This window comes from Rhincodon typus, chromosome 21 (assembly GCF_021869965.1).
Source record: "Rhincodon typus isolate 14 chromosome 21, sRhiTyp1.1, whole genome shotgun sequence".
NCBI classification, from domain to species: domain Eukaryota; kingdom Metazoa; phylum Chordata; class Chondrichthyes; order Orectolobiformes; family Rhincodontidae; genus Rhincodon; species Rhincodon typus.
In genome coordinates, this window is record NC_063352.1 from 42,135,965 (window position 1) to 42,150,581 (window position 14,617).

Sequence of the window (14,617 nt, forward strand, 5' to 3'; positions counted from 1 at the left end):
ATGACTTTGGCTCTATAATTCACTATTCCATTTGCCCAGAAATAAATACACAGTAGAAGGACTTCATCGATTGAAAAGCTGTTTGGGATGTCATGAAAGATGCTGAATAAATGCAAGATCTTTCTTTACATGTTTCAAGACAGGAACATTAGTCATGTTTAATACATCAAGGAGTCTGATTTGATGGGAGTTCTACATCTGTTCAATAAGTAGCTGTTATATTGCCATTTAGTGATAACATGGTGTGGAGCTGGAGGAACGCAGCAAGCCAGGCAGCATCAGAGTAGGAAAGTTCACATTTCAGGTCGGGACCCTTTACTATCTCTGATATTGCCATTTAGCCTTGTTTTTGTTTATTCATACACCACAGGCTAAACCATTTATTGCTCATCAATTGCCCTTAAGATATTGTTAACCGTCTTAAACCTCTGCAGTTCCTGTGCTGCAGGTACACCCTGTGCAGTTAGGAAGGCAGTTCTAGGATTTTGACCCAGCAACAATGAAGAAATGAAGATACATTTCCAAGTCAGAATATTTTGTGGCTTGGAAGGGAATTTGCAGGCAATAGTGTTCCTATGCATCTGCTGCCCTTATCCTTCTAGTTGGGAGAGCTCCCAGTTTTGGAAAGTGCTGTCAAAAGAGCCTTAGTTTCGGCAGTGCACCTTGTAGATGTTACACACTACCAGTGTGCATTAATGATGAAGGGATTGAATTTTTAAGATGCTGGTTGGCTGCCAATCAAACAGGCTGCTTTGTCCTGGATGGTGTCAAACATTACAAGTGTTGTTGGAGCTACATTCATCCTGCAAGTGGAGAGTATTCCATCACACTCATTTCTTTGAAAATGTGATGATATAAGAAGAGGTAAATAGATTCCTTCATATTTCCAATTAAGAATGCAGTCCCAGTAGATGAAGATCCTAACTATTAGAGTTCCAATTGTTATGGACCAAACCCCCCGCCCCCCCACAAAATATTTTAAGGAAGCCTAGACCCCAGCTTTTTCTTATTTTAAAAGCAAATGTAGAGTGCTGTGTTCCAGATGCAATTTGCTTGGTCAAACTATTCGGTGTTAAGCAAAACACAATTTATTTAAGCACAAGAGTTAAAATTCAACAAAAAAAAAAGAAAAAAGTTTAGAATAACAACTCTATTGGAAAACTTAACAGAATAATAGATACAGTAAATATTATTAATTAAATGTTCCAATATACGGACATCCCATAAACACACCCCTTGGCAAAGAGACAAATTCAGAAATCAGATTTTCTCACATATAACACCCACAGTAGGAAGAGAAACCCCAGCTTCTAGCTGTAACCGAGAGAGGGGGGGGAAAAAGAAACTCCTACTTCTTCAACACTCCAGCAGCTTCTGCTGAATCCAAAATCTAAATAAAAAACCCCTAGAAATCCTGCTCTGTGAGAGCTAACCACACCCACCCAGGCTTCTTCTTTGGTTCCATTTAAAAAACTGCAAGGCCTCACAAGCCGTTTACGTTACCGCAGACTGCTTGGTACATCTTGTTCAATCCCTCTCTTAAAAGAAACCAGGAGAAAATACACCTGTTAGAGCTACAGCATCGTCACATAATCAACCACTATATGATCACTTAAAGGAACAAAAAAATCCAAGTGCTGTGTACGAGTACTTTTTTGTTTTAAAAATGTCAACCTCAGTTTCTTGCTACATTCCTTTCTTACCCAACACACATTGGAATCAATGAGTAAATGCATTACCTAATACTGCTATATAGATAATGATGCTTTTCAATAAGCAGTCATTGAACTATGGAAGAGCTAACATGCATTTTATTTTCAACGTTATCAACATGTTGCATGGTCGCTGATTGCACCTTCATCCAAGTTTCCCCATTATGAAGAAAACTCTGACCCACATTTTCTCAACAATCTTAATTGAGGCCTCATTTTATGTTGAGAAGCATCCCCCACTTGATTTAAAAAATCCTTAAAAGAAAACCTTTCAATCAATTCATTTCAAGAACTTAGAAGTCACATGACACCAGGTTATAGTCTAACAGGTTGATTTGAAATCACAAGCTTTCATAGCGCTGCTCCTTCATCAGGTAGAGTGAAGAGAAGCACACAGACACAGAATTTATAGGCAGAGAGGTCAAAAGATCGTATAAATGGTATGAGTGGAGCGTTGACAGGCTGAAATAATAAGTCTCTGCAGGTGATCAAAAGTGTCAGACAGAGTGGATAAGGTGTCAACAGCTGAATAACAAGCAAAGGGATGTCCTATAATCCGATTAAATGAGGCAGAGAGATAATTACAAAAAATTGAAAATAAGATGGTGCTGGAGACAAACCAAATGACTGGAATAACATGATAGGTACAAGAGTTGCATGCCAAGGGTCTAACCAAAGTGACAAGTAATCCAAAACCATACAAACTAATTAAGGTTGAGAGATAAGTTATCAAAGTGATGGTGTCAAAACAAGACAGTAAAGGAAGATTTTACAAATACAGAACAGTATGATAGGGTTTCACGTAGTGCGACATGAACCCAAGATCACAGTTGAGTCTGTCTTCATGGGAACGGAACTTGGCTATCAGTTTCTGCTCAGCTATTCTACATTGTGTATCTCAGTGGCCACCTTGGAGAATGCTTACCTGAAGATCGGAGGCCAAATGTTCTTCACTGCTGAAGTGTTCCCTGACTGGGAGGGTATAATCCTGTATGGCAATTGTCGTGCAGTGTCCATTCATCCGTTGCCATAGCGTCTGCATGGTCTAGCCAATATACCATGCCTTGGGGCGTTCTTGCCTGCAGCATATGAGGTGGACAACATTGGCTGAGTCACATGAGTATCTGCTTAGTATGTGGTGGTTAGTAGTATCCATGTTGGCAATCTAGCATATCTTGCAGAGGTTGCCGTGGCAGGGTTGGGTGGTGTTATGGTCGACGTTGTCCTGAAGGCTGGGTAGTTTACTGCAAATGACTTTTTAAGATTTGGCAGTTGTCTGAAGTCGCAAAGTGGAGGCATAGGGATGATCTTGGAGAGATGTCCATGGTCATTGATAACATGTTGAAGGCTGCAAAGAACATGACGTAGTTTCTCCGCTCCGGCACAAAGCCAACACACCTGGACGTCCCATCATGTCAGGCAATAGGACCCTGTGTGAGAACCTTTCTGGCTATGTCGAGGATATCTTGAAACCCATTGTACAGGGAACCCCCAGCTTCTGTCGTGACACTACAAACTTCTTACAGAAGCTCAGCACCCACAGACCAGTCGAACCAGGAACATTCCTCGTCACATTGGACATTTCGGCACTCTACATCAGCATCCCTCATGACAACGGCATCGCTGCAACAGCCTCAGTACTCAACACCAACAAATGCCAATTTCCGATGCCATCCTACAACTCATTTGCTTCACCCTCAACCACAACGTCTTCACCTTCATCAGCTAGCTCTTCATTCAGACACACGGAACAGCCATGGAGATCAAATTTGCAACCAAACATGCCAACATTTTCATGCACAAGTTCAAGCAAGACTTCTTTACTGCACAGGATCTCCAACCAACGCTATACACCAAATACATCAATGACATTTTCTTCCTTCGGATTCATGGCGAGGAATCACTGAAATGACTACATAACATGTTTTGTCCCACCATCAGACTCACCATGGACTACTTTTCAGAATCATTCTCATTATTGGACACACGCATCTCCACAAGGACAGATACCTCAGTACCTCACTCTACCGCAAGCCCATGAATAACCTCACGATGCTGCACTTCTCTAGCTTCCATGCTGAACATGTTAAAGAAGCCATCCCTTATGGACAAGCCCTGCGTATACACAGGATCTGCTCAGACGAGGTGGAACGCGATGGACACCTGAAGATATTGAAAGATGCCCTTATAAGAATGGGATATGATGTTCAACTCATCAATCGCCAGTTCCTTCTCAGAAGGCGGACACAGGACACAACCAATAGAGTACCCTTCATTTTCCAGTATTTCCCTGGAGTGGAGAACTTTCAATATGTCATCGATGATGACGAATATCACACCAAGATCATCTCTATACCTTCACCTCTCGCCTTCAAACAACCGCCAAACCTTAAACAGACCATCATTTGCAGCGAACTACCCAGCCTTCAGGACAACATCGACCACATCACACAACCCTGCCATTGCAACCTCTGCAAGACATGTCAGATCATTGACATGTAAACTACCATCTCACGTGGGAATACCACCCACCACGTAAATGACAGATACTCGTACGACTCGGCCAATGTAATCTACCTCATACCGTGCAGGCAAGGATGCCCGAGGCATGGTATATTGGCGAGACCATGCAGATGCTTAGGCAACAGTTGAATGGGCACCATGCAACAATCGCCAAATGGACGTTCCCTCCTAGTGGGGGATCACTTCAGCGGTCAAGGACATTCAGCTTCCGATCTTCGGGTAAGCGTCCTCCAAGGCAGCCTTCGAGATACACAACGCAGAACTGCTGAGCAGAAACTGATAGCCCAGTTCTAAACCCATGAAGACTGCCTCAACCATGATCTTGGGTTCATGTTGTGCTACATGTAACCCCACCACGCTGTCCTGTATTTGTAAAATCTACCTTACTGAAACCATCACCTTGATAACTTGTTACAATCTCTCTACCTTAATTAGTTTTTACAATTTTGGATTAGTTGTTACTTTGGTTAGACCCTCAGCATGTGACTCATATCTATCACGTTACTCCAGCCATTTGCTTGGTTTTCAGCACTACTTTATTTTTAATTTTTTGTAATTATCTCTCTGCCACAATTGGATTATAGATCATCCCCTCACTTGCTATTCAGCTGTTGACTTTACTCACACCGTCTGACACTTTTGATCACCTGCAGAGACTTACTATTCAGCCTGTCAACACTCCACTCACACTACCTGTATGATCTTTTGATCTCTCTGCCTAGAATTTATGTGCCTGTGTGCTTCTCTTCACTCCACCTGACGAAGGTGCTATGCTCCGAAAGCTTGTGATTTCAAATAAACCTGTTAGACTACAACCTGGTGTTGTGTGATTTCTGACCTTGTCCACCCCAGTCCAACACTGGCATCTCCATTTCAAGAACTTAATTGAGTAATAGAAGGTAATACTACTGAACATACGTGGAGTAAGATTACATAATGACACAAAACAAGGCACATTTTTGTTAAAAAATATTTATTAAATTGGATAAAAATGAACACTTGACAATCATAAGGTAATTTAGGTTTCAACAGTAGAATTTTTGCAACTCTCATTGCATTTTTCTTCTGCCACAAAACTAAAAACCTCTTTCCTATAAAATGTGATAACGCACAGGACAAATTAATAAGATATCCTAGCAAGTAATTCTACCTAAAGTAACCCTCATTAATCATTATTTTGCTAATCCAACAGACATATTTGTTTCCAAGTTGATATCTAGCCAGGATTTTCTGTTGGTTTTCATGTCAACATGAGGTTGAGTGGCACAATGTATCAGGATACTATTCCTGTGCCTGGAACGAATCCATCCACTGAAATAGGATTAAGGATGTTCTCAGCTCCTTTCCCTACCATTTTTATATTCGTACATACTTCTGAAATGTTTAAATTCAATCAGAGCAACTCAATAACAGCTGCGCTAGAGAAAAGGATCAGACTTATATTAGACACGGAGACCAACCAATCTTATGGTTCTACAAAGAACTGCAGATCTGCTCAAGGCATTGAGCTGTTGCCACCAGAGCTGAGAGGTATGCCTGCAAAAGGCCTCTATAAACAGTCTACACACAGCTTCAGCTCAACACTCAAAACTGCCCTCACAATTGGAAGAATACAACTGGAGAAACAGGAAAAAAAAAGTAATGCACAAATTATGTGATATAAAGATCACAATTTAGCAATCTGCATTGTTCTCTCCCTCAGTGTCTTACCAATCCAATCCATTGCCAATTCTGTACCTGGTTTCATTGAAAAATAGGAGCTGAAGGATATTAAAGAATATGGCTGGAAACGGTACAAACAGAAGCTATTCTAAGTAGCTTTTCTTCAGTGTAGTGCTTCCTGACACTAAACTTTAAAAGAGTGCACATATTTCAGTAACAACTGTCACAATGTGCATTACGGGGGCACAGGGAGGTGGGGAGAAAAAAGATAAAGTAAGTTTTTCAACTCCCAAACCCATCCAAGAATAATGTACATTCCATTCGGGGCATCAATAGAACTTGAGAGTTTTCCAACATATTGTTCACCAGTGACTCTGCTACTGACCACTAAGAAATGCCAAGTGTCCTTTGGTACATCGGTTAGCATAATGTCCTTTCTCACCACACTGGAAAAAAAAAGCACAAGAATTTATTTTGAGGTCAGAAATCTGCAGACTACAAAGTCAGTTATAGAATACAACAAGAGAAGCACATTTAAGTCATCATTGTTGGGTGATAGATTCTGAGAGATGCACAATGAGAAAATTCACAATTGTTCCTGATTCTGGTAATTAATAAAGAAGCATCAACTAGGACAATACAGTTCATTTTGCACTGATTCAAGGATCCATATGCAATTAAAAGATTTTTCCTTTTGTAAACTTTTGTATACCAGATATAACGTTGCAATATATTTTAAATGAAGTAAGCCCATTTGAATGTAGATAATAAGTGTACTAGACTATACATAAACAGGTGAAGCAAGAACCCATCACTACCCAAATCATTTGAGGTCTACATATTCCAAACAATGGCAATTACAATGTCTATGTGACCAACTGCCCTCTGAAATGGCCTAGCAAGCCACTCAGTTGTATCAATCGCAATGAAATTTCAACAAAGAAATGAAACTGAATGGACCACCGGGTATCAAACTGTATACTGGAAATGACCTTTAGCGCATGGACTGCAGCGGTTTAAAAAGGCAGATTACCAGCACCTTCTCAAGGGCAACTAGGGACAGGCAATAAATGCTGGCCCAGCCAGCAACGCCCATGTCCTACAAGTGAATAACAAAAAAAAGAGCCATGTGGTTAACTTCTGTTCCTAGCTCTTGTTTGTGATATTCAATATACCAGACTTGTACTACCTGGAAACTTCATAGACTACTCAAAGTAAATGATCACTAATGACTTTTCAAAATTAATTGTCCTCAAATAGTCTGAAACAAAGTAGCAGAGTGAATGATAGTCATAACTCAGGTCAAAGCAGCTGGCTTGATCAAACCCATCCATCACCTGAAACATTCACTCACTTCACCTGCAGTGCACAGAGGGGAGTTATGTGTACTATGTACAAAATGCACTGTGGCAACCCACTAAGAACCTTCAACAGCACCTTCCAAACCAGTAGCTCTACTACTTTGATCGACAAAGGCAGCAGATGAATGGGAACACCTGCAAGTTCTGCTCCAAGCCAGAGTCTACCCTGACTTATAGAATTCCATCACTGTACCTGGATCAAAAACGTGGAACTTACTTCCCAACGGCAATGTGGGCATACCTATACCAAATGGACTGAGGGCCAAATGCAGGCATCTGGGATTAGTTTAGTTTGGGAACATGGTCGCATGGACGAGTTGGACCAAAGAGTCTGTTTCCATGCTGTATGACTCCAAGAGGGGTCAGCATTATATTCCAGGACAATTGGGAATGGGTAATAAATGCTAGTGTTTCAGAAGAAAGGTACGATAGCATTATTAGGTGCATTCTTCTTGACATTGCCTCTACCAGAGTTCATTCATAGAATCCCTACAGTGTGGAAACAGGCCATTCAGCCCAACAAGTCCATACCGACTCTCCAAAGAGCAACCCACCCAAACTCACCCCCTACCTAATCCCTGTAATCCTGCATTTCCCATGGCTAATCCACCTAGTCTACACACTGGACACTATGGGCAATTTAGCATGGCCAATCCACCTAACCTGCATATTTTTGGGCGGTGGGAAGAAACCGGAGCACCTGGAGGAAACCCATGCAGACACAAGGAGAATGTGCAAACTCCACACAGACAGTTACCTGAGGTTGGAATTAAACCCAGGTCCCTGGCGCTGTGAGACAGCAGTGCTAACCACTGAGCCGCCGTGCCACCCCCTAAAACATCAACATTCTCCTCTCATAACGCTGGTTTCCCCCTTGAATTTGCATTCCTAAAAATGTCTTAAATGCAAGACACGAAGCTTCCTTTTCAGCAATTCATTCACAAGTAATTGAATCATCTTCACTTGTGAAATTATTTCTGAATGACAAAAAAAACCCATCAAGTAGCCATCATTCACCTTATAACACGTGACTTGCTCCAAAGGTCTAGGGCCTCGATTTGACAATGTCTGAAATTGAGATTGCTGCACTGATCCGCTAGATTGTGTGTTTGTTTTCTGCTGCCCTACGATTATGTTGGTGCTAGGAATCTGTACCAGAGAGGATGACCGCTGAAGAAACGGAGTAAGATTCTGCTGTAAAGAGAAAGAAACGTATAAGAGCAATTTTGCCAAAACTCTATGCGTCATAGTTGATGTATGTAACTTGATAAAAATATTTAAAAATTACAATGCTGAATTAAAAAACCTCAAACCACATAAACTTACTTCTCAGCAATGGTGGTGTATCTCCAGGTTAGAGATTGAACACATGACTTCTAAGATGAGAGTGTTATCATTAAAATCAGGTTGAGATTCATATCTCCTTCTTTAATAGATTTTTAATTTTACTTTTAACAGTTCAATAGTACATGAATTCCTTCCCTCCCTCCCATTATCACCAACACAAGGATTAAAATGTTGCTGCAGATAATTCCACACAACCTCACACTGTCCATTCTTCATGTGTGAGCTCAAATATGGTAGGCAGGCTACTTGAGCAATGGTTCCCATTGTCCAGGACCAGGCAATCTGGTTTTAGTCCCACCTGGTCCAGAAATTGTAATAAGATGTAATAACATCTCTGAACAGGTTGCTTAGAAAATATCTGTCCATTGTTCAGCTTCACCTTGTCCTTGCTCAACACAATACTTTTTAAACAATTGCTGGAATAGCAGGAACAATAACTCGTTCTGGCCTATGGTTAATGAAGCTAGCATAATATTTACTGGCCCCACTAAAATGAACTCGCTCAGCAAAGTACAAGGATCTTATCTGGTGTCTCTTGCTCTGTATGATTTAGTGCAACACCAAATATCTACATACTGTTCCACTAAGATGCAGTAGTAACAGCTGACCCCAAGGACATAATGTAAATGGAGAGTGGGAGCAGAAAGAATCTTGGTAGAGTTGGCACACATCCTTAATACCCAGTAAGGGAAAGTAAAGCAACATACTTCAATCACCTGAATAAATACAATCACTTTGCAAAGGCTGAGAACAGAGATTCTTCCAGATCCATAAGATATGCCAGCATTCAATGAATGGAAAAGAGAGTAATGTACAAAATAAGTAAATAATCTTGTTAAAAAAATGCACAGTAGCTCAGGCTTACCTTTTGGAGTATCTGTTGCTGTTGCTGTAACGGTGGTTGATCAACACCAGTTCCCATTGGCAGCTCGAAACGAGGGCTGAAAGGGAGAATAAAAACCGAGTTATTCTAAACAAATCCCTACAGCCACCTGCACGGAAGGCAAGCAATGAAAGAGGCCAGCATTGAGACGCTGTAAAGCACTTTAATTGAGGTCGGTGCTTATTGACACCGGGCCAGGTACACTAGAGGGGATGGGAATATGGAATGCACTGGCTGGGAAAGTAGTTGAGGTAGGAAACCTCTCAACCTTTAAAAAGTATTTGGATAAGCACCTGAAGTATCATAATGTTAGGCTGGAGAGTGGGACTAGTGTAGATTTAGAGTAGTTTTGTCAGTGCAGATTCAATGGGCCTTTCTTACTGTATGACTCTGGAAGTGAAATCTCTCAAACATATTTAAATAAAATGATTATGACCTAGAAAATACTTAAAAATGAAAAGAACAGAATGAAAGAGTATATTGGTGAACAGGAAAAAGGGTTAAGCAAAGTAGAATTATCTTCAAAAGTCAGCTTTTGTTTTGAACGTGCCCAATCTGAGAACATCAGAGATGAGGATATACTGTTGACCTTCATGATAGGATCATTGGTGTCAACAGTCATATCAGTAATTAAATCAATGTATAAGATCCGAAATCTAAGGTTTATTGGGCTCCTCCGCTTCACAGTTTAACATACAAAGGACACACAAGTCTTATAGCACCTGCACTGGCTTTTCGAATCAGCATCATTACCTAGTGCCAATCTCCTGCTTTTGCCCCATACCTTTGTACATTATTTTGATCCAAATAGTCATCAAATACCCTCTTGAATGCCTCAACTGAACCCGCCTCGGCCACACTTTCAAACAATGCATTTCATACAACTCTTTGAAAAAGATTTCCACGCATCATCTTGCTTCTTCTAAAAATCACTTTAAGTCCACGTCCTGACACAGTGTCTGCAACATAGAAAAAAAAAGCCCCCTATTGCCCATCAGGTCTATGCTGGTCAAAGATGACCACCTAACTATTCTAATCCCATTTTCCAGCACTTGGCTCGTTGCCTTGTAGGCCTTAAAATCACAACTGCATATCCAACTCCTTCAACGTTTGAGGTTTTCTGCCTGTACCACCATTACAGGCAGTGGGCTCCAGACTCCCAACCACTTCTGTGAGAAAAATATCCTCCCTAAACATTCTGCCCGTTACCTTAAATCTATCCACCCAGTCATTGATCCCTCCCCCAAGAAAAGTTCCTTCCTGTCCACCCTCTCCCTCAATTTTTATACATCTCAAATCATGTACTCCTCTCAATCTCTTTTACCCCAAGGAAAACAATCCCAATCTGTCCAGTCTCTCTTTATAGTTGAAGTTCTGTGGCCAATTTCCTCTGCACCTTCCACGGCTAACAAGCACTCCTATAATCACAGAATCTCTACAGTGCGGAAGCAGGCCATTCGGCCCATCAAGTTCACACTGGCCCTCTGAACAGCATCCCATTCAGACCCACTCCCTTACTCCATCCCTGTAACTCTGCATTTCCCATGGCTAATCCATCCAGCCTGCACATCCCTGTATGCTATCGGCGATTTAGCATGGCCAAACCACCTAACTGTAGGAACCCGAGGAAACCCATGTAGACATGGGGAGAAAGTCTGTGTGAAGTTTGCACATTCTCCCAAGGGTGAAATTGAATGCTAGTCCCTGGCACTGTAAGGCAGCAGTGTTAACCACTGAGCCGCCGTGCCACCCTCCAGTAGACTCCAGAACCACACAGAATACGCTAGCTCTCTAACCAATGTTTTATACAGTTTCAGCATAACCTCTCGGCTCTTAAAACTCTTATGCCTCGGCTAATAAAGACAAGTACCCTATATGGCTTCTAAACCACTTTGTCTATCTGTCCTGCTATCTGAAGGAATCAGTAAAACAAAGACACCAAGGTTCCTCTGATCCTCAATGCTTCCCAGGATTTTTTTGTTCATCATGTATTCCCTTACCTTGTTTGTCCTGTCCAAGTGTATCATCTCACACTTACTGGATTGAATTCCATTTGCCACTGATCAGCCCATCTATATCCTTCTGTATTATCTAAAGCAATCCTCCTCACTATCTACCACCCCACCAATTTTCATGTCATTTGCAAACTGACTGATCAAGCCTCTTACATCGAAGACTAAACCATTTATAAAGTCGCCATTTATAAAAATCAGTGGGCTGCTCTCTTCTCAGACATGACTGGTGGCTAGTTTAACCTGACTCTTGATTTTGTTCCTTTTACACATGGAACAGTTTCACCCTAACTACTCTACCTAGCCCACTCATTGAAGGAAAATAAGTGACTCACAGAACTCTGGCAAACTCTGACTTCAAAGCACACCATTAATAATTAAAGCTCTGCTTATGCATCCTATTCAGGCACCCTTTGATCTGGAGCGTAGGCACTGCCTGCAATGAATTAAAAATACATAGAAGCCACTCAGCCCCTGAAGTCCACACTGTTAATCACCTTAGATCATGGCGATTTGTGCCTCAAATCCATTTCCCTTCCTCAGATCTTTATTACCCTTATATAACAAAAGTCCACTATCTCTCTGAAATTCCAAATGACTTCCAACATACTCAGTATTTTTGGAGCATATGATTTCCGATGCCTTTCGTGTGGAGAAAGTTCTGCCTAATTTCACTCCATTGTGGCTCAGTTTAAATTTGAAGAGTATGCCTTGTTCTGTATTGCTCCTAAGGAAGTAACCTTTCCAATTCCACCCTATCGAATCCAATTACCATTTCAAGATTTTCTTTAGATCACTTCTCAACCTTAGACTGTACTTAGCCTGTAGTTAGAGAAAGTATTGCTCAATAAAATTATATAGGTTGTTACAAATTGACTTGGCAACCTTTAAAGACACCTATAATGTTACGAAGTGAATGGCCACAACGTTCAATCAATACTGTGCCTATAAGTGGCAGAGAGTTACACACCCATTAAGTCACATGGTAACAGCCTTTAACATTGCATGACAGCTCTAACATTGGCTGAACACCCTCTTAATGAAGAGTATGTACATGACTTCTGATATCATGACTGCTCAGAAGCAAGGTAGACATCATCCATGATCCAAGAGAGTGGCAGAACTGAATGGCCTGCTCTCGTTCTAATGTTCCTACCTTGCTGTGTACTTACTGCATGAATTTACAGCTGGGGCCTTCAGGACAGAATCCTACCAGATAGTTAACACAGATGACTCGCCGTGTGTGTCGGTGCCTGCACAGTGGACCTATAACGACACAAGATTCAAGATCAGTAACTGACTAAAATTATGTTTCAGCAAATAACAAATCATGTACCCATGGCACCAGGAGTACCACACAATTGAGCAGGATCGATCACAAAGGGTCTGACCAATCCTAGCTGTACACATTTCCATCTGCTTAAAAGCATTTTATTGCTAAAAGCTTTAAAACTTCTGTGCTATAAACCCAACTAATGTTGGTGAGCAATACTTACAAAATTTCTCTCATTTGGACAATACACAAATTACAAAAGCAAAATAAAAATATGCTCACCCAACACTGACAGAAATCTCAATCTTAAAACTTCACTCAGCGCAGTTTAGGAAAGCTGATTTTGGGCAGCGTGGGAGCTGTGCCACTATAACTGCCCCCAAAAGCCTCAATTAAAGAGGCAGAAGGTAGTATTTTTAAAAAAAACAGAAGGTCACGATGTTTCGGATCACCATTGAGCGCCTCCTCCTGGTGAGTACACCTGTGTCAACAGCAGGTTCAACCTGGACCAGGTGCCCAACAGGCCACAACTCATTCCCAGGTCGAGAGTTGGACAAAGTGACCTGCTGCCAGGTTTCTGCCAATACACGGCAAGAAACACCTACATGACAGAAAACCAGAGGAAGCCAATTCTTCAGTTTTTTTCCCACAGCTCATCACTTACCATGTTTACAAAATCCTCGGTCATACCAGGGGCAGTCTTTGATTTTGGACTCAGGGTCAATGTGTAGAAATGGACATTCCTTATTACTACATTCTCCTACAGAAGCAAAAGCAAGAAATTAAAACACAGAACACAAGGAGAAAGCAGCAGGTTGTTTTTCCTTCCCTCTCCATTATTCAGACCTTGCTTGGATCCTTTCAATTCCCCCTTCTGCCTTGATGCCGTACCATAACCCACTACCTTCAAAAAGGATTCAGGAACCAACCCATTTCCTTTCCGAATACTTCAACTGAACTAAGTGTCCTCAGGCTGGTGACAGTTTATTCCCTAAATTAACTCAAGTGTACGAAGAAATTAGATTTTATCCATATCCAGCTCAGTTTTGATGAGACAATCTGTTTCAGGGGACAGATGATGCTAAAAGCATTAGAAAGAACAGCTTCAATAGTTGCGACACGCCCAAACAGTAAATCATTCTTGATGAGGAAGATAGACTCAAATTAAAGAGCCTACAAAATGTAAATAAAGATACACGCGCTACAAACACACAGCATCTTCTAAATCAGAAAGGTCAGCTAAGACTTCACGCAATGAGAGTTTTCACCAACTCTTGACCAATCTTAGTACATTTCCAGCTCCCAATAAAGCCCACAATAGTGCCCAAAAGAAAACAAACCAGCTAACATTATTCTTAAGCCTTAAATAATCAGAGTTTTAACAATATAGAATCACAATGTTATGGCTCTACTATGTAGGAAAACTGTGATGTGCTGCTAAAGTGCTATCTCAACCAATCTGCTGTAACTGGATATACAAAGCCTGGTCACTCCCATCCCCAACTGCAATCAGACACCTGGGTCAGTTTGGAAACCACAGACTGAAAGCACTCACCAAATTTGGAATAGAAATAGCACTCGGGCATCTTGGTCATGTCATACTCATGTAAGAATTCACACTGATCTCCTTTCTTGCAGAGGCCCCTCAGCCAGTGTTTGCACACCACTGTCTTCTCGCCGCTGATGTGACGAAAAGGGCACATCCCACCTACACAACAAGAGCAGATTCAATCACAGATCAGTCCCTCCTCACAGGGCCCTTCACAGCTCTCCTCATTTTTGCAGGGGCTGTGATGAGGAAAAGATGCAGAGTGAACAGACAGGGATTTCGGAGAGGCAGACGT

General features: G+C 41.4%; 1 protein-coding gene across 2 annotated transcripts; it reads right to left on the reverse strand.

Moving 5' to 3' along the window:
* Positions 1–5,191: 5,191 nt before the first annotated feature.
* Positions 5,192–14,482, reverse strand: cpsf4 (cleavage and polyadenylation specific factor 4). 2 transcript variants are annotated; one of them, XM_048609753.1, is made up of 6 exons: positions 14,329–14,482; positions 13,438–13,533; positions 12,673–12,766; positions 9,471–9,546; positions 8,276–8,449; positions 5,192–6,343 (listed from the first exon to the last, which is right to left on the reverse strand). In XM_048609753.1, the coding sequence occupies exons 1-6, from the start codon at positions 14,474–14,476 to the stop codon at positions 6,275–6,277; spliced, it is 657 nt and encodes a 218-aa protein (XP_048465710.1). In that variant the 5' UTR covers positions 14,477–14,482; the 3' UTR covers positions 5,192–6,274. The 2 variants fall into 2 exon arrangements, with proteins under 2 accessions (XP_048465710.1, XP_048465709.1); XM_048609752.1 differs by having other exon boundaries at positions 8,276–8,452.
* Between the last annotated feature and the right edge of the window lie 135 nt (positions 14,483–14,617).

Excerpts from the sequence above, each read along its gene's own strand:
- cpsf4 (XM_048609752.1), bottom strand. The coding sequence starts at position 14,476 with ATGTGCCCTTTTCGTCACATCAGCGGCGAGAAGACAGTGGTGTGCAAA. Across the intron at positions 13,534-14,328 it reads CTATTTCTATTCCAAATTTG|GAGAATGTAGTAATAAGGAA; the intron begins GTGAGTGCTTTC and ends TTGCTTCTGTAG. Across the intron at positions 9,547-12,672 it reads CCCAGCTGTAAATTCATGCA|CCCTCGTTTCGAGCTGCCAA; the intron begins GTAAGTACACAG and ends TCTCCCTTTCAG.